Source organism: Olea europaea, chromosome 18, assembly GCF_002742605.1.
Source record: "Olea europaea var. sylvestris chromosome 18, O_europaea_v1, whole genome shotgun sequence".
NCBI classification, from domain to species: domain Eukaryota; kingdom Viridiplantae; phylum Streptophyta; class Magnoliopsida; order Lamiales; family Oleaceae; genus Olea; species Olea europaea.
The window spans coordinates 1,264,875-1,287,607 of NC_036254.1; the positions used below are offsets into that span (position 1 = coordinate 1,264,875).

The 22,733-nt window shown below is 34.3% G+C and overlaps 2 protein-coding genes across 5 annotated transcripts; one reads left to right on the forward strand and one right to left on the reverse strand.

Annotated features, from left to right (window-relative positions):
* LOC111367084 (palmitoyl-protein thioesterase 1-like) lies at positions 1 to 2,887 on the reverse strand. 3 transcript variants are annotated; one of them, XM_022987788.1, is made up of 7 exons: positions 2,706 to 2,887; positions 1,542 to 1,626; positions 1,223 to 1,274; positions 1,111 to 1,131; positions 979 to 1,032; positions 708 to 758; positions 1 to 274 (listed from the first exon to the last, which is right to left on the reverse strand). In XM_022987788.1, the coding sequence occupies exons 1-7, from the start codon at positions 2,809 to 2,811 to the stop codon at positions 89 to 91; spliced, it is 555 nt and encodes a 184-aa protein (XP_022843556.1). In that variant the 5' UTR covers positions 2,812 to 2,887; the 3' UTR covers positions 1 to 88. The 3 variants fall into 3 exon arrangements, with proteins under 3 accessions (XP_022843556.1, XP_022843557.1, XP_022843558.1); XM_022987789.1 differs by having other exon boundaries at positions 164 to 249; XM_022987790.1 differs by lacking the exon at positions 1 to 274 and adding an exon at positions 281 to 612.
* A 1,763-nt stretch (positions 2,888 to 4,650) lies between these two features.
* On the forward strand, positions 4,651 to 19,260 carry LOC111367085 (tRNA wybutosine-synthesizing protein 4). Of its 2 annotated transcripts, none has more exons than XM_022987792.1 (13): positions 4,651 to 4,797; positions 5,342 to 5,430; positions 5,547 to 5,668; positions 6,339 to 6,386; positions 6,773 to 6,854; positions 13,926 to 14,028; positions 15,009 to 15,129; positions 15,261 to 15,308; positions 16,052 to 16,135; positions 16,855 to 16,919; positions 17,969 to 18,020; positions 18,606 to 18,644; positions 18,735 to 19,260. In XM_022987792.1, the coding sequence occupies exons 1-13, from the start codon at positions 4,718 to 4,720 to the stop codon at positions 18,798 to 18,800; spliced, it is 999 nt and encodes a 332-aa protein (XP_022843560.1). In that variant the 5' UTR covers positions 4,651 to 4,717; the 3' UTR covers positions 18,801 to 19,260. The 2 variants fall into 2 exon arrangements, with proteins under 2 accessions (XP_022843560.1, XP_022843559.1); XM_022987791.1 differs by having other exon boundaries at positions 4,652 to 4,797; positions 5,526 to 5,668.
* The last annotated feature ends 3,473 nt before the right edge of the window (positions 19,261 to 22,733 follow it).

Below are 22,733 nucleotides of genomic sequence, written 5' to 3' on the forward strand. Positions count from 1 at the left end.
TTGAAATGTGTCAAAATACTGTTTAAGAATGTATTTTTTTTTTTTTCCAAAGAAAGGGGTTAAACAAGGGCATAGTTTCTAATTTGAGTTAACTATAACAAAAGCTATGAAATACTTTAACTATGTATATGCATGAACCATAATTTTCTTCACACATAAAGTAGGTGTAATTCAAGGATGGACAGTAGATACAGGAACAAGGAGAACTTACTCCACAAAGGGGAACAGAAGCTATCCCAGCATGTGGACCTGCCAGGGATATCAAATTCCTCACCTGTCTCAAATTAAGAACATAAATAATATAGAGTTCAAACTTGTAATTTCATACAAGTACTTAATTTTGTTTAGAAATCAAAAAGGGTAGGAGAAAATGTTTCTTTAACTGAAACTGATATATACAACAAGCTGGTAATTAGAGGTGACTTCAAAATCACTTTTATATACTGCGAGTGCCTGGTCATTTATAATTTGATGATACCACATAGAAAAAAGAGCATTCTGAGTAGAACCTGACACCTCATAGAAAAAAGAGCACTTTGAACAGAGCCTATTGTAGTTTACATCATCACAACAAAGTTTTTGTGATTTGTTACCACTTCAGGTTGAATTATACTGCATGTTTATGCCATTTTGCTCTCAGTTATCCCATAACTTTACAGTACATGAAAAGAATTAGGCGGGCTTGCGTAAAAATTTCAAATACTCACAGGAGGTCCTCCATCACAGAATTCTAGGATTCCTCTGCCAACCATATTGCCCTGAAAAGTACAAGAATGGAATGAGATCTCTACCAACGTGTGGAAAAGCAGCATAGTAAATATGAAACAAAGCATTTTCACATTTAGTCCAACTAATATGATTTAGATTGTCCAATAGAACTATCAATGAACCAAATAAATATTGGAACAATAAAATGATTTCACATGCAAACGATGCAGAAGAGTAAATGATTGGGGTGATCTGAATATGGTCTTTAACCTGTGAAAGTCCAATTATGTTGTAACCCTCTTTGAGCTCACTCATATTCTTCACCTGTAAGTTGCACAAAATACCATCTGAATAAAGGAATTCTGGTTCAGTGAAGTAAACGCGTTATCAAAAGCTTAGTACCTTCTCACAAGCAATGGCTGTCTGAAAGTACAAAAACAAAATTATGTTATCACTAAATAGCATTCTAGAGAAGTATAATTGTAACAAGGTTGACTGATAAGCAATCAATCACCTGTTTTCGAAATGGCATAAACCATGAATCCCATTCACCATTGCCGATTTCACTACAATAAAAGGCAAGGAAAAAAATAGAAGGAAAAGGAAGAGAGATTAAATGAAAGCATTGTAATCAGCTAGGAAACAATTTGAGAAATCGATGAAACACGAAAAATGCATCTTCGGCAAGTACATTGGCACATATATACATCAGCGTTCCCTTTTTCACACTTCATTCATCCATAAAAAGTTGGAAAATATTGTAGAAGACAATAATGGACAATTTAACAGGTAGACTTGAATTTTCACAAAAATTGAAACCATTTAATGCTTACATGCAATATCCTTGTGAACCAGACCAGTTGCTCAGAAGCTCTGTGAATTTTGTGACTCCTTCATGACTGCACTTGTCTGAGATTCCTGCAAAATTATATTTCAACTAAGAACAATACCTAGTCAACCAATCATGATATGTATTTCGCCCTTAGAACTTGCACAAGTTGCATCGAATCTGGTTACATTACAATGAATACTGAAAAAAACATGATTTGTCAAATAGAACCAGACAGCTGGTGCAAATTTGAATATGATTCTCCTTAAAAGGGATGAAGTTACTATGTCCAAACCTTGATTCTGCTATGCTTCAAATGATTCCACTTTCTATACATTTATTGTTCTTGGCAGGTAATATAGAAAATTATTAGCAAAACACATTACTGAGACAGGATATAATTTTGAAGATTTAAAAAAGTTGCATCGAATCTGGTTACATTACAATGAATACTGAAAAAAACATGATTTGTCAAATAGAACCAGACAGCTGGTGCAAATTTGAATATGATTCTCCTTAAAAGGGATGAAGTTACTATGTCCAAACCTTGATTCTGCTGTGCTTCAAATGATTCCACTTTCTATACATTTATTGTTCTTGGCAGGTAATATAGAAAATTATTAGCAAAACACATTACTGAGACAGGATATAATTTTGAAGATTTAACAAACAATGCACATTAAAATTTCAAGAAATATATTAATGGCATTCAGTTTAGAATACTTCTGTCAATTATCACACTTCAGGTGTCAAAATGTGCCCAGCCAATGCCCGGTTTGGATAATTTTCAGTGTCCCTAAAAAAGGACCGTGCCAGACTAAGGTGGATCACCGTGGTGCGGCCAATTATCATCGCTATGTCTTAGGATCTATGGTTCGAACAAAAAATGCATAATCTTGTAAAACCAATACCAAATTTATTAGCAATCAAAATTTACAAATTACATAGAGGAGCAAAATGATTCCAATGTATCCATTAAAAGCAGAAATACAAACATAACGGTTCAATTTTGGGTGATTCTTGTATAACTGACTGACAAGAACCAAAGTTACAATGTAGAAGTACTACAAAGGCAATAAAAAGCACAATACCATCGTATTAGGAAGAATATAGCTACTTATTGACTGCAACAGAAACCAAACTGAATCAAAAAGCAGAAAAAAATTACCATGAAAGACAACAAAAGGTAGAGCATATGTAGTTCTTGGAATGAATGTCAACGTAATGATGATGAAAAGCGATGTGAAAATAATCAAGAAAGATTTAAGAGCCATGCTTTTTTGCAGAAAGGAAAAGGAGTTAAGGATAAGGTACTGAGTGGCCACTTGCTATTTGGGTTTGGATTTGCTTTCGAAATATAGAAAATGAAATCAAGAAACGTGGTTTTACTAAGACCCTGTTTGCCACCATTTTTTTGAAATGAAAACGGATTGAATAGTATTTTTAAAAAATAATAATTGGTTGAAAAAAAAAGGAAAAATTTTCGATTTATATATAATATTATTTTATAAAAAATTGTGTGATTGAAAATAGAAGAGAGAAAAATTTAAATGTAATTTAAGAGACTGTGATAGGTATACTGTACATTTGCTGTTTGGGTGGACAACTCGCAAAAGCTTAGATACATGTAGAAGATTCAATTTTCTATTTTATACTTATCCATTTTTTTGTTTAATAACTTTAACATACTTGTTTGAATCTCATTTTGGATTAAAAAAAAAAATGCATTTTAAGATTGTAGATTGATGAAGAACATATATACTGTTAAATTTTTTTTTCGTGTAATATTATTTTATTGAAGAACGTGTTATTAAAAATGAGTTTTGAAAAGGTGAATTTTTAAAAAAAGAAAAATTGAGCTCAAACAAGGGCGTTTCAACTAGATTAAATTATTAATTAATATTATTGCTTTCGAAAAAATCAAGTCAATTAATTTAGACTAAACACAAATATTTGTAATTATTAATTTAAAATTGATAAAAAATAATAAAATTACATCTACCATTATCTATTTTTCTAAAACCTTATATTGCATATTAGAAATCATGCTTTTTGGCCTTTTTCACATGATTCTGTCCTTCATGCCTCCAAATTTTTATATTGCCCTATTTTGTCGTGATTATGAGAATTGATTTTTTGATTGTTAGATTGAAAAGTGAGTTCCACATGTGAGTGAAGAAGTAAAAAATGGCGATTAAAATAGTGAAATAATAGTTAAAAAATCAATTTTTTTGAATGAAAATTTGTTGTCAAACGAAAACATATTATAATACTTTTTAACTTTGTGTGGATTCATAGAAGATCGCATACGGATAATTATTCTTAAAAAAAATGCTAACAACATAATGGCTCGCTTGGTACACATTTTTTTCAAAATACATTTTCTTCTCTTTTTTTTTCAACTACACATTCTTTATTAAAATAATATTACACGTAAATAAAAAAAATTCTTATTTTTCAACCATACATTTCCCATCAATTTACTATTCAAAAATATATTTTTACATAAAAATATCTTCCAAACATCCTCAATGCAAACACAACATCATCCATTATGATTATGATATTTCCACATTTCACATAAAAAATGCACCAATTTCACTCAACATCTCAAATTGTTATAATCAACCCTCTAAATCATAAAAATGCACCAATTTCACTTGACACTATTCCGTTAGTTCTAAGTAGGGAAGAAAACAATTCAAGATGACCTCTCTCCCCTCTACCGCTTTATTGGAAAATTTTCAAAGTAGACAGGACCGGGTGGAAATTAAAAATGATTTCAATTTAAAATTGAAAAAAAAAAATAAAAATAAAAACGAGTTCGAGACAGGACAATATGAGAAAAGAGAGAGAAAAACTTTGATAGGGCGATTGCACCGTCTTACCCGATGATATGGTGACTCTCTATTCGACAATCATACCACGTAGAATCGTAAGATCGACCCACCAAATTTTTTCTCGAAAAGAGTGCCCCATCTCATTTTTCGCATTTTCTCACCTTCGCCAATTTTCTTTTTTCTTTTTCGAATTTCCTTGTTATTTTCATCTTTTTATTTTATTGTCCATGTTGGACTGAAGTCGCTAGTCCCAAACACCGCTTTACAAAATAGACGAGCAACTTTAGTCTGTTTTGAACACCAGATTTGACCCTTCAGGATTTTTTCTCTCCCGGCGAAAATGGCGAGACCGATGGCCGATTGGCGCAGCAACAGAGCGGCGGTTCAGGGAACAAACGACGACGCTTCCGCCAGCAAACTGTATGTTGCTTCTAATTTTATACACGCTCTCGAGTTTCTTTTCATTTTCTTAGTTTATTGCGATGAAATTCAAGAATCATAATTTAATCATTATACACACTCAGCCGCTTCAGTTTTGCTTGCAACATGAATGATTTTTCTATCGAATGATTAATGATAATAGCATATCATTTTTAATAAAATTCCTTCAGATTTATTTTAGTTCCTTGAATTTTTAATTTATTTACAAGATAAACGAATAGATTTAATGAAAGGGAAGAACAATGAATTGATGGAATAATACATACATTTTTTTTTCACGCAAACGCTTGAAGGTCTTTAATACCGTGTTTGGAAGATTTTTTTATTCTATGGAACAAAATTTTCAGAAAGACAAATGATGTTGGTTGCAGGTAATTTTGGTATATGATTATCCTATCTTGTCTTTTAGTTATTCTTTAATCTTTTGGAGTAAAGATGTTGGTGCTCTCAAGACTGTAAACATGAATAACGGTATTTATGTTTTTGCTAAGCTATAATAACTCTTTCTGTGTTTTGTAAATAGGTCTTGTGTCAAAAAGGGGTACATGAAGGATGACTACGTTTATTTGTTTGTAAAAAGACCAGTGAGGAGATCTCCAATAATTAATCGCGGTACTGTTTGGTTATTTTCCCTATCTAGGCCTTGCTTACTGAGTTACTTGTTTTTATGTGATATTGATTCATTTTTTCTTCTTGTAAATCTCAAGGATATTTTGCTCGGTATGCAGCAGTCAGAAAGCTTCTTCATCAATTTCTCAATTGTGAAGTGAATACTGATGGGCAAGGCAACACCAAGAAGCAAATACTGTCACTGGGAGCTGGCTTTGATACAACATATTTTCAGTTGCAGGTGCTTGAGCTTTCATTTGAGACACGAATAATTTTTGTCAGTGTGAACTTGAGTAATATGATAAAGTTTTATTGTTTTGCTTGGATATTTTGTGTTCTGTTTCCTTTAGTATTTCCATGTTTTGTAATTCTTCTTGTTAAACAAGAAAGCGGCGTGTGTATTGAGCTGGAATTTCTATGCTTCCTGATGCTCACACTTCTCAGACACCTTGCCCCCAGACACGTGTGCCTCTGTGAGCTATTACACTTGAATTGCTTATCCTTTTGAATAAGAATGACGAATCTCTACTTGGTTGGAATGGAAGAGTTACTTTCATTCATGACACGTATGAGAGGGGATCTATTGTCCAGAGAAAATGTAGTGTACTATCTATGCTTATTGAGTGAGCTACGGGCAATATTTGATGAACCGTGTGTTTGGATTTCAGAAGGTCCATTTTGATGGATGGAAGTCTTCATACTCTAGTCCAACTAAAACCTCTTAGATAGTGGTTAGAATGTTAGTTTAATACTAGGCTTACATCGATACTTCGGTGCATGCTTGATGTCTCTTTGCTTGTACTTAGGGTTGGTATGGTCACTGACTTTATTCATTTTAATATGCCTATTAAACTCCAAAAATATGAAAAATATTTGTTCTTCTTTAAGCTAACTGTATTCTTCTTTGATAGGACGAAGGGAAAGCACCTTACCTGTATGTAGAACTAGACTTCATAGAGGTATGAATTTGGAAAACTCGGGAATATCGTGTGAGTATTTTACATGTGCTGGCTTAAATATTTTTTAAGAGATCGTCGCATCCATTAATAAATATGGATTCACAAACTTTGCTTGAGTGGTCAAACTTTTATACCACCTTTTACTTTTAATTTTGTTTGGCAGTGCCATTCTTCTCATTTATTGGAATCCTATAATGATTAGTTGTGGGGTTATGCTTGGTGTACATAATTTAGGTACATAAGGGTGTCCATACCCCCCTCACATGAGGCAGGGCCCATCTCATGTGAGGGGTGTCCATGTACATATTTTATGTACACCAAGACTTATCTTTAGTTTTATCTCACAATTCTGTATTTTCTCTTTTGTCGATGTTTCAATTTTTTAGGTGACCAGTAAGAAAGCTGCTCTTATTGAAACCTACAGTCAATTGAGGGATAAAGTTGGTGAGACTGCATCAATTTCTCAAGGTAAGAATTAGGTCACATTTACTGAGACTCTGACTTGTACTGTTGTACAATTTCTCCCATCTTCTGTCATATTTGCAAATGACCATAATTCTATCTTGCTGATGGCCCAAAAAAATTGTTTTCTGCTAAATGAAATTGGTGCATAATTGGAGAGAAAATCAGGGACAGTCGGAGAGAGATATTGCTTGTTTGGAAGTGTTTAAATTATGATATGAGGATAAATAGTGGATCCACAGATTATGTGGTTAAAAAGTATATTTGACCAGCTTAAATTATAATTTAAACTTTGCCGAACATGCACATAGAGAAATTCATGAGAATTGAAGAATCGGGAGAAAACATGATTTCAACATCATTGTGTATTTAATTATCAATAGTCCGTGTAACTATAAAATCCTGCTTCTATTTATACTTAAATATTACAGAAAGAGAGTGAATACCCGACATTAGTGAACAAGCTAGGGTGAGATTGTTGAGAATGAATAGGTCACAATTGCTCATTAATTCCTCAAAATGGGTCATAAACTCTATAAAGATGGACGTAACCTTCAACAATTTGTATGCACAGATATTTTTATGTTTTTTCGTTGGCTAACAATTTTTTCTCTTGTTAAAAAATAATCGAAGATTAAGAAAGAAAGGGGGTCCAAGACAAGAAGAATTGAGGGCAAGAGGAAAAATTGCTCTTTATTCATATAATCGGTTGTCCATTACAATGAACAATGCCCTCTATTTATAGAGTAAATAAGCTAAGATGCTAAAATGAAATAAACTTCTAATGATATAAAAATATCAAAACTAATCTAATGAAATCTAATCAAATATGTTTTAAATCAAACTCTTATTTAAAATCCTAATTAAAATTTTTTTATTCTAATCTCTATCTTAATTTCCATCGTTTCTCCAAAACTTTTTCTTAAGACAATGAGACACTTAACAATTAATAATAATCATTAGGGTCTCTTAACCTATGTTGCACATCGAAAGTAAGATCAAAAATTTCATGATTGAAAATAATATGTCGCATTAATTTGGCATAAAATTTAGGAACATTGATAGCAACATGATGAACTAATGCCATATGTCTGTATTTAGTAGTCAGCAAATTAATGTCAATAGGAAAGTGTGCAAGCAAATAATTGCCTTTGAAAAATCTTTGCAACTGGAGGAGTATCGATCATTTGAGGTAACGTAACAATAAACTCTACTTTAAAAGAAGATTCAGGAGTGGGCTAACTGTTTGGTTGATGTGTCAATACTAACGATAACTCAGGAACTGTATCATGGTCAATTATGGCTAAGGTGGATGTGAGAGGGGATACGAGACAAGTCTCAAAACTCTCATCCTCACTATCAAAAATATCAATTGGTTCAACAATAAAAGCCTCATTTTCTTCTACATGAGGAGGATTAACACAACTAAATTTAGAAAGTGATTGGAGTAATGTGTCTAGTTTTGTACACAATTGATTAAGTTGAAAAGATATGTACCAATGATTGCCCAAACGGTAAGCTTCATCCAAAAAATTAGGGTATAGGAATGTTATAAGGCAAGATTTCTGGATTCAAACCATTAATAAACCTAAACACTGTGATGAGCCTCATAAACAAAACAACTGTGCCAAGTGGTCGTACATTGCCTTCATTGGCAAAAGAATTAATTCACCAATTGAATTCGATAATACTCAAGGGCATTCTTTATATTCATTTCATCTCATCCCACAAATTGACAATTCATTGACCTAGACAATTATGTAAATATAATCTCCAATAAATCTTTAGCTGGACCGATCAGTGACATGGTAGCACAACAAATTCAACGCGAGTCACTTAAATTGTGATAGTTAAAGAATTTTTCAAGACTATTGAGTCAATCCAGAAATGCTTCTGGATGAGTCCGGCATCAGAATCCCATGGTTGTAATGGAACGTGCCTAGAAGGATAATGGACCAGGTTGACATAGTTCCTAAACTGAAGGTGATTGTACTGGGAAGTGGAATGTTCACTATCATGATAGTGAGCCAAGGATTCAGAGTAGTATAAGAGTTTGACTTTTTTTCTTTTTTTTTTTGGGAAGTAATTTAAAAAAAAAAAAAAAAAGCAACTAGAAATTGAAAGGTAATTTTTTTAAACTAATCTATTAGATTGAAAACTAACAAGCCAGAACACTGAAATAAAAGTATAATACCAATATAAAAGAATGGGCTAACTGTTTGGTTGATGTGTCAATACTAACGATAACTCAGGAACTGTATCATGGTCAATTATGGCTAAGGTGGATGTGAGAGGGGATACGAGACAAGTCTCAAAACTCTCATCCTCACTATCAAAAATATCAATTGGTTCAACAATAAAAGCCTCATTTTCTTCTACATGAGGAGGATTAACACAACTAAATTTAGAAAGTGATTGGAGTAATGTGTCTAGTTTTGTACACAATTGATTAAGTTGAAAAGATATGTACCAATGATTGCCCAGACGGTAAGCTTCATCCATGGATCATGATTAGGCTTCGGCGTGATTTGGTTTGGGTCGGTTTCAACTCCAATCCAAAATCAAAACAAAATTAGTTTGTTTGGACAAATTTTAAACTAAACCAATCCACTCTAGCTCTTAAACCGAACCGAACCGAACCAAACCAAGCCAAATCAAATGTTGGGTTTGATTTGGTTCAGTTTGGTTAATCGGTTTGGACTTTTAGTCCAAATTAAATTTTTTAAAAAGAAATTATTCGAGTTTTAGATGCACTTAAATTACAAGAACTAAAATAGCCAAATAATTTTTTATTATAAGAACTATTGATTAACAAGTAAAATCAGGTTAATATTGACGGAACAACAAAAAACTTAAAAATTTTATTGCTTTTTTATGTATTATGTAGTCTGACTGCCTGAATATAGAAAAATGCTAAGTATAATATAATAAGTTTGTGAAATAAAATTTTCAGTACTATTATTTACCGACAACATCATAGATTGGAGGGAATCGAGATATAGTTATGAGATTAGAGTTTATCTTTTGATTTTTATTTTTCTTAAATTAAAAAAAGGTGAAAACATAAGAAGGTTAGGTTGGTTCGGTTAACGAATGGTTTGAGACTTCAAACCATGACTGAATCGACCACTATGATTTTGTTTAAAAGAAAATCATATCAAATCAATTACCTGTGTCGAACCAACCTGAACTGACTCGAGTTGAGTCGATTTGATTGGTTTGGTCGGTTTTTCGATTTTTTCCCAGGCCTAATCATGGTCAAGGAATGTGTCATGCAAAATATCAGGATTTAAACCATCGATAAACTTAGATGCTGTGATATGGGGTGCCTCATAAATAAAATAATTGTGCAATGTCTTTGAAGTTGGCTAGATACTCATTAATAGTGGGCGTACCTTGCTTACAGTGCAAGAAGACTTGATTTAACAATTGAGTTCGATAATACACTGGGGCATATTTATTGCTTAGAATTTGTTTCATCTGCTCCCACAAAGTGATTGGTTGATCTAGACGATTACGTAAAAGGGACTTCCAATAACTACTAGTGGAACCGGCAAGTGACTGATTAGCAAAGACAATTCGACGCGAGTCTCTCAAATTGTGATGGTGAAAGAATTTTTCATGATTATTGAGCCAATCTAGAAATGTTTCCGGAGCAGTCTAACCATCAAAATCCCTAGTTGTAATGGAACGTGCCTAAAAGCATAATGAATGGGGTTAACATAGTTCCCAAATGGGAGGTAATTGTAATGATATTGGGAAGTGGAAGTTATATGGACATGATAATGACCTAAGGATTCGATGTATGTATTAGAGTTTAACATTGTTACATTTTTTATTATTTTTTTGAATTAATTGAAAAATGCAACAAAAAATTGGAAGAATTTTTTTAATCTAATCTATTAAATTTAAAATTGACAAGCTAAATCATCTAAATAAATGTATATTGCCAACACAAAAGAAATTGTTACCTTATGAAACTCAAAAGAGTCAAATAATATATTCCAATCATGATTTTCAAGTTGGCACAACTACAGTAGAAGAGCAGCAATTGATTCTACGATCGATTCAATCCACAAAAGCAAATCATGGTCTTACAAATAGTGTCAGAAAGTTCTTTTTTTTCTTTTTTTTTTTCACTCTTTTTTTTTATTCCCTTTTTTCTACAAATAAATTGAAACGGTGGCAACAAACAAAATTGATGGCAGCAGCAGAGAAGTCGAAGCTCTGGCGAGTTATGGGATGCTGTAAACTAGAAGTTGTGGTTAGGAACTCCTTCAATTGGTCTTCTTGTGATTGGAGGAGATGGAAGGTGGTTGGAGTGTATGTCGTTTGTTGCTTTTGTTGGGGTGATCAATTGGATTGTGATCGTAGGAGATGGAGGTGTGGCTATTGATATCGGCCATAGATGGGTGTTTGAAGTACAGAGGCTGGAACGAAGGGCAGCGCCAGTGAAAGCTTGGTAGATGTAGGAGCAGCGAGTGTGGAGGCAACGGAATTGTTGAAGGAAATGGAATTGGCGGTTGTGGTGTTTCATAGTGGTAGCGTAAGGTATTAGAAGCATGTGGTTGCTGTTTGAGCTATTGGCAGCGGAGGCTTGGTGCGTGTGGGTTGTCGATGACTACAATCAAACAAGAGGACAATGGTGGCAGGAGCTGTGTTTTGTGGATGGATGAGTTGATATTTTACTTTGTAGTTGCAGGTGGCGGCATATGAGTTCAATCGGGGATGAGGGTGCCGAAGGGGATGGCGGCGATGTGGTTGTGTTATGTGGAGGTGGAGGCGAAGGTGGCTGCATATGTGGGCTAGGTTTTATGGACAAGATGAAGAGTGGGTGGAAGTCAAAGACTTTCATTCCTCCGAGTCAGAGATGTAGCTGTGCCCTTCTTCCATGAGAGTAGGTATATTAGATGTCCAAAAGCTTGTTTGTTGTTCCAATTTCTCGCACTGTATGAGCTTCGACTAAGAGCATTTTTCTTGCCCAGTTGCTCGGCGCTTGTGGAAGCGCCACTGTATCCTCCCTTAAAAAGGGGTTACAGCCTCAGATAATTCCAAAGAAGGTACCATGGTTTCGTTTCTTTCTACAAAGTTCTTTGCATGCGTTTGGTATTTAAGCGTTCCATTTCTCTGCGAATTCGGGAACGGATGGGACTTTCCCCTCTCCAACTGGACTAGGATAAAGGAGGGCTGGGCCTTTCTATGCTTATTCATGTTAGGATTGGCTGGCTCAACCTCAGAATCCGAAAAGAAAACAAAGATAGAATAGAATCACTTTGTTTCAGTGACATGTCTAATCGGATCGAATAGGATTTGAAGAGCTCTCACGATCATTCACATTTCCTCTTAGTCCACCACTGCTCGCTCAGGGGCTTCCTTATAAGGCAGAATGCTCCCCTCCTATTCCTTTTCAACGATCCAAATTTTGGTTTTTTCTTTCTAGTTGAGACGAGGAGTAGAAGAGAAAGAGGGGGGCCATCACAAAAAGTAGGAAATATGTCAATTTATCCTATTGAGTCACTTGAAGTAGGAATGGGTTCGGTTGGGCTTTAAGTCGTGAATAGTAATTGGGTTGATTTTTGGGTAGTGGACCTGGAACGCTGTTGGGCTTGGGAGATGTGGTGGTCGATTTGTTGGGCTTAGGCTAAAGTGATTGAGGTGGGTAGTGTAGGTTTGTGGGCTGATTAGGTTTAAGGTTTAGGCTTGTTATTTGGGTATGGTTTATAGTGAGCAGAAATTGGGGAACTTTTTTGTAGATTTGTGTGGGGGCTTCGTTGAGCGTCATCCATTGGACAGCAGCAGAGTAGCAATAAACGACGAAACTTCATTTTTTTATTTTTTTTATTTTTTAACTTGAAAACGGCAACTATACAGAAGCTGTACGATTTTTTATTTTTTTGAATTTTTTCTCCCGAAACTAAGAGAACTGAAAAAACTTCTGTTGATGTCTATATAAATTCTTGTAATTTTTCTGTTCACAGTTTTTTCTCATTTTTATTTTTATTTTTGGTTTAGAAGGGTGGTTGTAGGGCTTGTATGGGTGTTGGAAGGCGACGTTAGGTATATGAGTTGGATGAACTTGGTTGGTTAGGCCAAAGGAAAATGAATTGATCTAATACCAAATTGACGAAGGATGCAAATAATTTGTTAAAGAATAATTGAAGATTAAGAAAGGAGGGGGGGGTCCAGGAAGGGAAGAATTGAGGGGCAAGAGGAAAAATCAGTCTTTATTCATATAATCAAGGTTATCCATTACAATGAATAATGCCCTCGATTAATAGAGCAAATAAACTAAGAAGCTAAAAGAAAATAAACTTCTAATGATATCTAAATATCAAAACTAATCTAATGAAATCTAATCAAATATATTTTAAATCAAGCTCTTATTTAAAATCCTAATTAAAATATATTTTTATTCTATCTCTATCTTGATTTCCATCAACATATGGCATTACTATTATTAGTTTGTTGTCTGGAGTAAATCTTCATTTTTCACATGCTGCATGTGTATCATTGCATTTTAAGGTTGCTAGAACAGAAATCCTGTATAGAATTGATCTAGGGCCCTAGTGATTCATCAGTTTGCAAAATCATCTGGATAATTGTTATTATTAAAGAAGTCGATCAAGGCTCTCCTGATGCAAGTACATGTTGAAAAATCTCTAAGGTCATGGTAGTTCATTTGTATTTTCTTAGCAGAGTTTTGCTTCCAAATTTTTAATTGTCATAAGTTTTCTATTTTGTAGACATGTCTTTAGAAATTGTTAATTCAGTTTTGTTGAAGTATAAAATGTAAATTTTGAACTGTGTGACGTGTTACAGCAGTTACTATTCTGATGTGATTGTCATTTGTTAATTGGTTGAACAATAAATATTGCATTTTGAGTTTCCTGTCGTTGAAATTTTTTGTTCTTGTGGCTTCTAATGTTTGGTTCCCTTGTATATTCTTACTCCCAATTCGGGTTTTGAGTTCCACCCTCATTCCTATTCATCATATAATCCGGTTACATGGGTTGGAAAATTTTATTGGGTTTTGGTTAAGTGTCTTTGCCATAACAATGAAGCTTCGTATTTGTGCAGAGAAAGGGGAAGTGCTTAGCGAGCACTACAAATTACTTCCTGTGGACTTGCGTGATTTACAGAAGTTAGATGATATTGTTACTTTAGCTAATATAGATCCCAGGTATTTGTACTTCATTTTCTGCCTTATGTACATATTATGAAAATATGAATGTGGTATGAACCGCCTTAAAAGTTAATATTTTGGATTCTTGATGTGTTTTCTGAAGGTCATTTGGTCACTCTTTTATATCATCTTCAAGATGATATATTATTCTAAACTACTTCAATTTTTCAACTTGCGAGGAAAGGTGTCTATGTAATTCTTTTTGGCTTGATTCTTGTCATACCTGGCAACTAAAAACTTTGTTGCTTCATATTCACATAGATTTAATTTTGAGCTCGGTCAATGTGTAAAATTTTGATTTAGGTCAATATTTAGTCTTCCTCACTTGGGGGATTCTATGGCATTTTGGTCTGTGGACAAATTTCTAGCTCTTGTTTATGTAATTTATTTTCTATTTTTTTTTCCCCTTTATTTCTCATTCTACCCCAAGCGTCATTTACATGTATTTGTATTTTTTGTGATAGGCTTACAAAATGAACATGACATGATGTGTTTGCAAGAAATTTTGGTTTCATTTGATAAGGCTTAGCCTGTTGTATTAGATTTTCCCCCCTGCTCGGTACATGCATGATCTTGGATGATGTGCTCATAGATAATTGTTTAAATAGCTCTTTCAAATGAAAGGTTTAAGATGCTGAAACTCGTTTTTTGACCCTCTGATTGATTACTGTAGCTCGCTCTGATGTGTTTAGCAGAAAAGTAGTCTTTTATATGATTCCTGTTCTTATTTGGTCCTTTTTTTTTTTTGTGCCATGTATGTCTAATTTTGTTATGTTTCTCGTTCTTCCTGGATAACTTCCATACTAGGTTTTGAGTTGCAAATTTCTCTTCCTCTCCAGTTGCATCCACATCCCCACCCCCCACCCCCCACCCCAAAAAAAAAGAAAAAAGAAAAAATGTGATAAAGTGATCACCTTGTAGTTTTGGTTCATGCGGAAAAAAAAGATTAAACCTTGCCAATCTGATGTTGTTATCAGTTTGCCAACATTTATAATTGCAGAATGCGTTCTTATATACTTGGATCCAGATTCAAGCCGCAGTATAGTCAGATGGGCTTCTAAGACATTTTCTACGGCTGTATTTTTCTTATATGAGCAGGTTATGGAACTTTTTAATCCTCAATTTTTCATCTTTCTTTGGGTTTCTCCATTTCTACTGCTTTCGCTTTCTTGGAAACTGAATTTATTTATGCTATAGTCGCTTGACTACATATTCATGCTGTCTCACAGATTCATCCAGATGACGCTTTTGGTCAACAGATGATTAGAAATCTGGAGGTACTTCGGCCTCCTTTTTGCACCAAAAGAGGAAAAGAAAATAGATTTTAAGAAAATTAAAAAGGTTCCTTTGTTTCTGTTATTTCTCATGACATTCCGCCAAAGAGTAAGAATGTTATGTTTAGATTATCTAAAATATTGACCCCAAAACAAAAACAAAAAACTAATCCTATGTTTGTCTAATGTTTATGAAATGTTTATAATGGCCGAATCTCTTTTTCTCCTCACATTTATAGGACCCACAAGTACTCCTCCCAGACAAGCTTTAAGACTTTTTCCCAATAAATTGGGGTCGGCTAGATGGACCATTTTTCACTCTATTCGATTAAATTGCTATGTACTAGATCTGTGGGATCTTAAGCAACTAGATTCTTAGACCTACCGTAGGCCATGTTATTTTTAGTCTACCCCTCTCTCTTCTAACATGTTCTACCGAAATCTCCTCGCTCTTATTAACCATTACTTTTGTTAATGGGAGCCTTTTTAGGCCTGCGCAAAATATGGTAGCATCTTACTTACAGTTTTTTATGTGCTGTCACATATGTGGTTTCCTTTAAAAAATTCACGAGTCATAGAAGTAGAGCTGAGATTATACAATCTTCTATTTTTATATACTACTTTATGTGCCAATGAAGCTTTCTTGTGTTCTCTAGTCTATTGAAATAAAAGAGAATAATTATCCCTGCCGAGATATTTTTCTAGAGGTGTATGTGAGCAGATGTAATAATGGCTTTTTATTGCAGAATCGAGGTTGTGCACTGTTGAGCATTTATGCTACGCCGACTTTGCTTGCGAAGGAGAAACTTTTTCTTGATCAAGGATGGCAGGTATTCTCCCGTGATGTATTGCTTCTTGGGTCCCCTTCCCCAGTATACGAATGTGAGAGAAAAAAGAAATGGAAAACAAGAAAAGATACTCCTTTGGTAGAATTTAATTGACATTTTTATACTTAAAGAGAGATGGTTAGAAAATTCAAGTTTCTGTTAGAATACAAGCCTTGATGTTTAAGAGTGTCATCACCCGAACATCACCTGATATTCACCATCTCAAATAATTTTCTTTCTTGGAAGGGTGGAGTGTTTTTTCGCAAGTAAAAGTAGTAATGTCTGTTAGTACTTAGTGGGCATCTAGTTTGGACTGACTTGCTTAATACCTAAATGAATGAAGCCACGGTGTGGGGGAGGGTATTAGGTCCAGAAACCTTCCCATTAATTTAGCTGCTGGAATATATAGATTGATATGCCAAGATTTAGCTTTTGGATTTTGAGATTTAAACCTATATGTGTTGTGAACACGATCATTCTGTAACTTACTTTAAAATGAATGGTTTGCGAATACTGTTCACATTTAAGCAATACTGAAAATGTTGTATTAGCTCTGTTCTTGTTTACCCTTCCCTAGCAAAGGCTGTTAAAGTTTCGCGTTTCTTCTTTTTCTTTACTTGCGTCTGTTTCCCTGTGTTTTTGGGTTTTGTTCTTTATTGATCAACTTTGAATTAGTTTCATATTTGTCACACGTTATTATGATCTCTATTGAGGTGCTTTAGAGAGCTGTTGCCTGGGACATGCTGAGAGTGTACAGTAATTTCATTGAAGCCCAAGAAAAACGCAGGTAGAAATCGTTTTCTTTTGCACTAGAGAATTGCTATTATATTTATGTAGTTCTTTAACCTTTATGGTTCCTTGTATGATATTATGCTTCTGCTCATGATTGTTATTTGTTAAAGTGCACTAAGAACCCCTGAAAGCTTTGGATCTTTAAAATTGAAATATGCATCTTGTGCACTGCTGTGCCTCAATTTCATGCCCAAATATATCATCGTCAGTTGTGGACAAATTGAATCCTGTTTTCGATATCATAAATGCTGTTGAGTTGAATGTCTTCAGTTTTGTTTTAAATATGGATTAATTTTGGATCTCCTTTTAACTTCATGATAAATTTCGTCCTTATCTATTTTTAATGGTGTTGTTCCTCTGCAATGCACCATCTTTTACCTGAGGCTGCTGGATTTAGCACCTCTTTCTGGCATTTTGCCATTGCATCCATATGTACAACTTTTTGGATTAGAATTGGAAGTGACCTTTGTTTTTGTGAATGATGAAATATTATCTCTCCATGACTGTTTCCAACTCTCCCTAGTGCAGTGTTCTGCTTGAGTAATGTGATTAAAATATGTGGGTCTACATTTTGGTAGAAATTGAAATGTTAAGATCTGCAAGTTTTATGGTTCATTTGGGGACGCTGAAGAAATTGCATAATATTATAAAATAGTTGAATGAAAATTTAGGATTTTCAGTCCAAGTCCATTAATTAACCATTGGCCATTTTACATGTTTTGATTCAAAGAGTAGCTTAAATAAGAACTTAAATCTTAACGATACTATATGATTCAGGTGGTAGTTCAGTATCGAATTTTTTTCCTTAATTTTTGCTGTGATAAGAAATTAAGAAGTGCTTTCTGAACTCTGTTATATATGAAGATTTCAAGTGTTTGCTAGAATACAAACCTTTCGATTTTTTCAGTTTCAAAGTGTCATTATTCTAAGACTAAAGAGTTGGTTCTTTCAAGATTTTTGGTATGCATTTTTGCTCTCTCATCTGCATGTATTCTAGAGATGCTCTTTCAGTATTCTTATTCTTATCTGTGTTCTTTTTATCAGGATTGAACGGTTGGAGTTGTTTGATGAGTTTGAAGAGTGGCACATGCTGCAGGCAAGAATTTGTTACTTTTATATTGCATTGGAAATGAAGTTCTTTGATAGTCTTGTCCAACTTGAAGAATACAATGTTTCTGTGGGATAAGTTGATAAAATTCTCTTTTATCCCCTTAAATATGATTTAAGGAGGTAATTTTATCTGTTTAATATGGTTATATGGTCAAGCTGGAAGAGGTTACTGTGAGAAAAAGTTCTTTTAGCTGAATAACGAATTGCATCATGAATTCCTTTTCAAAAAAGCAAGAACGATTATTTTCCCCCCCTAAAAGAAAAAGGTTGAGCATAGTTTTTAGCATGATAAAATTGAGATTACCGAGGATATTCTAACAAAGTTTTGCTGTTCTGGTCAAGTTTTTTTTTTCATGCATGATTTCTAAGGTAAATATAATAAGCCACATTAATGGCACATATGCACGAGTAGATCTCATAAAGTGCTTTTTCCTTGGCGTGTATGTTTTCTTTGTTCTGCAATAATGGCTGTTCCTGACCAACCAATCAGTTGTAACTTCACGAAGCCCACCCAAAAAATAAAAAGTTTCTCAGTGTTTGATGATTTTATTCTAAAATTGCTGATTTTCAGGAGCACTACTGTGTTGCCTATGCAATCAACGATGCAATGGTATGCCAGTATATATGTAGCTCTAATATATTGTCATGTCCTCTCTTTTTAACATCAATCACCATATATTCTATCTTGATGCTGCTTCAGGGTCTGTTTGAGAAATTTGGTTTCCCTGAAATTGAGACTGGAGCAACCGTTGCTACATCCCCATGAGAGAATTATTTTGTTATCTGAAGTGATTCTTTTCCGTGCATTGATGTCTAATATTGGCACGAAAGGAAGCATGCTACTGGCTCATGTTAAACCTGGGTGCTCTTTCTACCACTTCTTCAGTCTTACATCCAATATATGCATATATTTATACTTGTGTGTTGTAAAACTTAAATGTATCCATCCATTTGTCACCCCACGGACTAGGGGTTTGGGTTTTGTATCCATCTATTCATTTTTAGTTGGATCATAATGGCATGGATTGACGGATGGAACATTCAATTTCGTTGACGACTTACATTTGTTGTTCACTGATTTAAGAATATTTTACATTGTAGATGTGGGTTTTTTGTGCAACTGATGATGTAGTGTATAATGTAATGTTATGGTCAGTCAGTCACAATCATGAACATATGATGTTATTACGTAGATATGATTATTTTGTACAATTGTTATCACAATAGCACCTGCTGGTTATTATAAACTCACAAGGCAAGTCTTTCACGAGTGATGCAAGATAGAATTGGATAATTACGGTTAGCGATTGTGGCAATATTATGGAATTTGAGCTGTATGACAGAATATAAAAGGGCCCTTTGTCAAAAGAGTTGATTACCATGGAGACTATCATCTCCTCTCCTGTTTTTCTACTCTATAGGGTTGGTTTGAGGGTAATATTGATTCGGAGCATCGCTTGAACATGAAAATGAGTTTATTTTTGTAAAGGACTCTTTTGTAGTATGACTCGAATAACTAGTATTTGGGATTTGACTTTTGTGCCTCATTTTTGGTGATTATTTTTACTTGAATGTGCGTAGCAAGTTATTCTAAAATGTTTCATAGGTGCTATAAAAATAATATTGTAAGATGTGAGAATATAAAAAATAATTAATACAATTTGCTTACGCGGGATGAAAGCTTGATTCAAAAGAAATGAAAATCAGTTTGTGAAAACATATTAAATAGTTGAGGAAGTAAATTGGAATAATTCATCCATTTGTTCTTTCTGAACATTCAACAAATATTATCCTTTCCTCATATTACATTTTCTGTATCTTAACATTCATTAAATAAATCAATTGGAAGAAAACTCTAAAAATATTCATTTTTTGTTACAAATTTTTTTTTAATGAATTTAATTTACTATCCAATCAAGTGAAATAAATATGTCAAATATACATTAATCACAACTAAATAATTGACAAAATAATTCATGATGATATTATTCAAATGTTTATTTAAATAAAATGCATATTGAAAAATGAAAAAGTAACGAGTCTGTCAAATATGGTTAAAGAATTAAATACATATTAAAAAACGAAAGTAATGTAATGAATATGTCAAATGTACATTTATTATAACTAAATAGTTGACAAAATAATTAATGATAATATTGTTCAAATGGTTCAGATGATTAATATATTAGATACATATTGAAAAACGAAAATTACGGTATTATTGAAATAATTAAATGCCTCTTGAGCAGCGAAAAATAAGATATTAATGAAATAATTAAATTATAGTAAAGATAGAATCGTCCAAAAAATAAGTATCACTAGATGTCATATTTAGTATATTATAGATTAAAGGTTTTACATTGTCTCTACTACTAACTATAATTTTTGGGGAAAAAAAAAACATTTTCCTGCATTAAATATGCCCATAATTTGGGGGTTTTATTAGAAAGATTTGAGTTCTATAATACTGAATGGATTGCAGCCTGTATCCTTGCATTTAGTTTTAAAAAATTTCTAAAAAAATTGAAAAAATAAAAAAGTAAGCTGGGTGGTGTTGGACTTCAAAGTGTTTGGATATTTTGAGCTTAGTACTGTTTGCACTTTGTCACACCATTGCCCATGGCAAGAAGTTCTAGTCATAGAGGGAGTTCATCTGATGGAATAAAGATAGATCAGATTTATTCTAAAAATGTTTTTTAAGATATTCTTCAGTGTCGAGACTACTCATATAACATGAAAAACAAATATCATACCTGACGTTGTTGACATACTAAAAGTGCAGCCTAAATCAAATAGCCCAAAGAGTGAAGTCCAATTGGAGAATCCAGGATAAGTGTCCAAACATGATTATTAATGAATGCGGTGGAAGCCCACGAACGCAGTAACATCATCGTCCAATCTTGCAAGACGCACAGAATCTGAGCGAATGGAGTACCTTACGATCGCCCAGAGCGATGACCGCGTTCTCCCCCAAACCTTCGAATCGCCCAGGATTTTAGCAAGCACAAAACATTATGGTTATCCAAAATAGCAATTAATAAGAGAAGAAGAGCAAATGAAAAATTCTAACAAGGGGACTTATTATAGAGACCCAAATTTTGATATTCATACCATTAATGACGAGTATTACGATAAACCAAAATGTGTTTGGCCGAATTAATCAAAGGAGACGCATATACTTGTCCTATAATGGCTAAGCCTAGATCGTCGGGCAAGAATGAGCCTATAAAAGATGAAAACAAAAAGGTTAGAACGCTCTCGTTCGATGCAACCAAAGCTGATCTTATATCTGATAAACTATATAAAGATAAGCAGATAAAGTTGAGCGATAAATATAAGTTGCCAAACCCTGAACAAATCAAGGGTAAAAAATATTGTAAGTGGCAAATGCATGGTCGCATTTGACTAACAACTGTTTGGTTTTTCGCCATGTGTTACAGGACGCCATTGAATCAGGACGAATTCCGTTCGAGGATAAGAAGAAGATGGCAGTGGATGAAAACCCTTTTCCACAGCCACTTGGAGTGAACATGGTGACAACTGGTTTCAAAAATAAGTTGTCAAAATTCAAGTTGGTTATAGATAACGGAGAAGAGGACCCTGGGCCACACCCTAGTGTACGTGTCAAGGGGAAGGAGCCTAAAAAGGATGAAGACATCCTATGTGCAAGATGTAAAAGAGAAGTGAGTGCATATACAGAGAAACTAGGGATATGGCAGCATCACTATCGCCCTAATTTTTTTTCAAACGCTCAGTCTGGTAGAGGGAGAGGTACATCATTCTATAGGGGACCGCCTTTTGAGAGGCAGTTCAGGTCAATAAATAATGGGAGAACATTCAGGTTGCAACCTCGCCAACCAAATGTATGACATTCGTTCCAATATAATACAGGAAGGGTGATACCCTTCAACGAGATGACTAGAACCCAACAAAGGCGTTTTCAACGGAATTATGGACGAATGATGAGGCAACAACATGGAGTGTCACGTCCTAAGGCGCTTAAACTACTCGAGGTGACCAATCAAAATGTTCTCGAAGACAGTGAGGAGACTGGTACAGGAGAATCGATGGAAGAATTGTCAGAGAGTTCTTCTGGGATATCGAAGTTTGAGCGAGGCAGAAGGGATGGAGAAGATCCAGATCAGCCCCTTACTATTCAGTTTGGTACGTTACCTCATGTCATGGCTAATAACTATTTACTAGCCAATGAGTTCAAGAACAAAGAGAAAGAAGAAGAAGAGATGGAGGATAACGAGGAAGAAGCATGTGTGCTGGAATGTGAAGAATGTCAAACTTCTAGAGGGGCCTACAATGGTGAAGAGGATGATGGTATGACGGACGTCGAAGAGAAAATTGATCTGGAAGCAAAAAGAGAGGAGTATTGCACAATACTCTGTTGAAGCAACTACATCGAGAGGGAGTTCCTGAAGTGGACTTGTTGAGGGAACTATCTGGGCGTTCTTTCGATTATTACGTGCTGTACGGGATGCCCAAGAGGAAAAAAAGAGTACCTCGTTCTAAAAAGTATGGATCACTTTCAAGAATAATGCCTCATCCCACAGGTTGGGAAATGAAGAAGAAGCATTAGAAAACAATAAAAAGGAAATTCAGGAAACAGAAGCTCAGTGCGACATACTGCACATTGACTTATCACAAAAGGATAATTCAACAGAGAACAAGCAGGAAGTGAAAATAGATG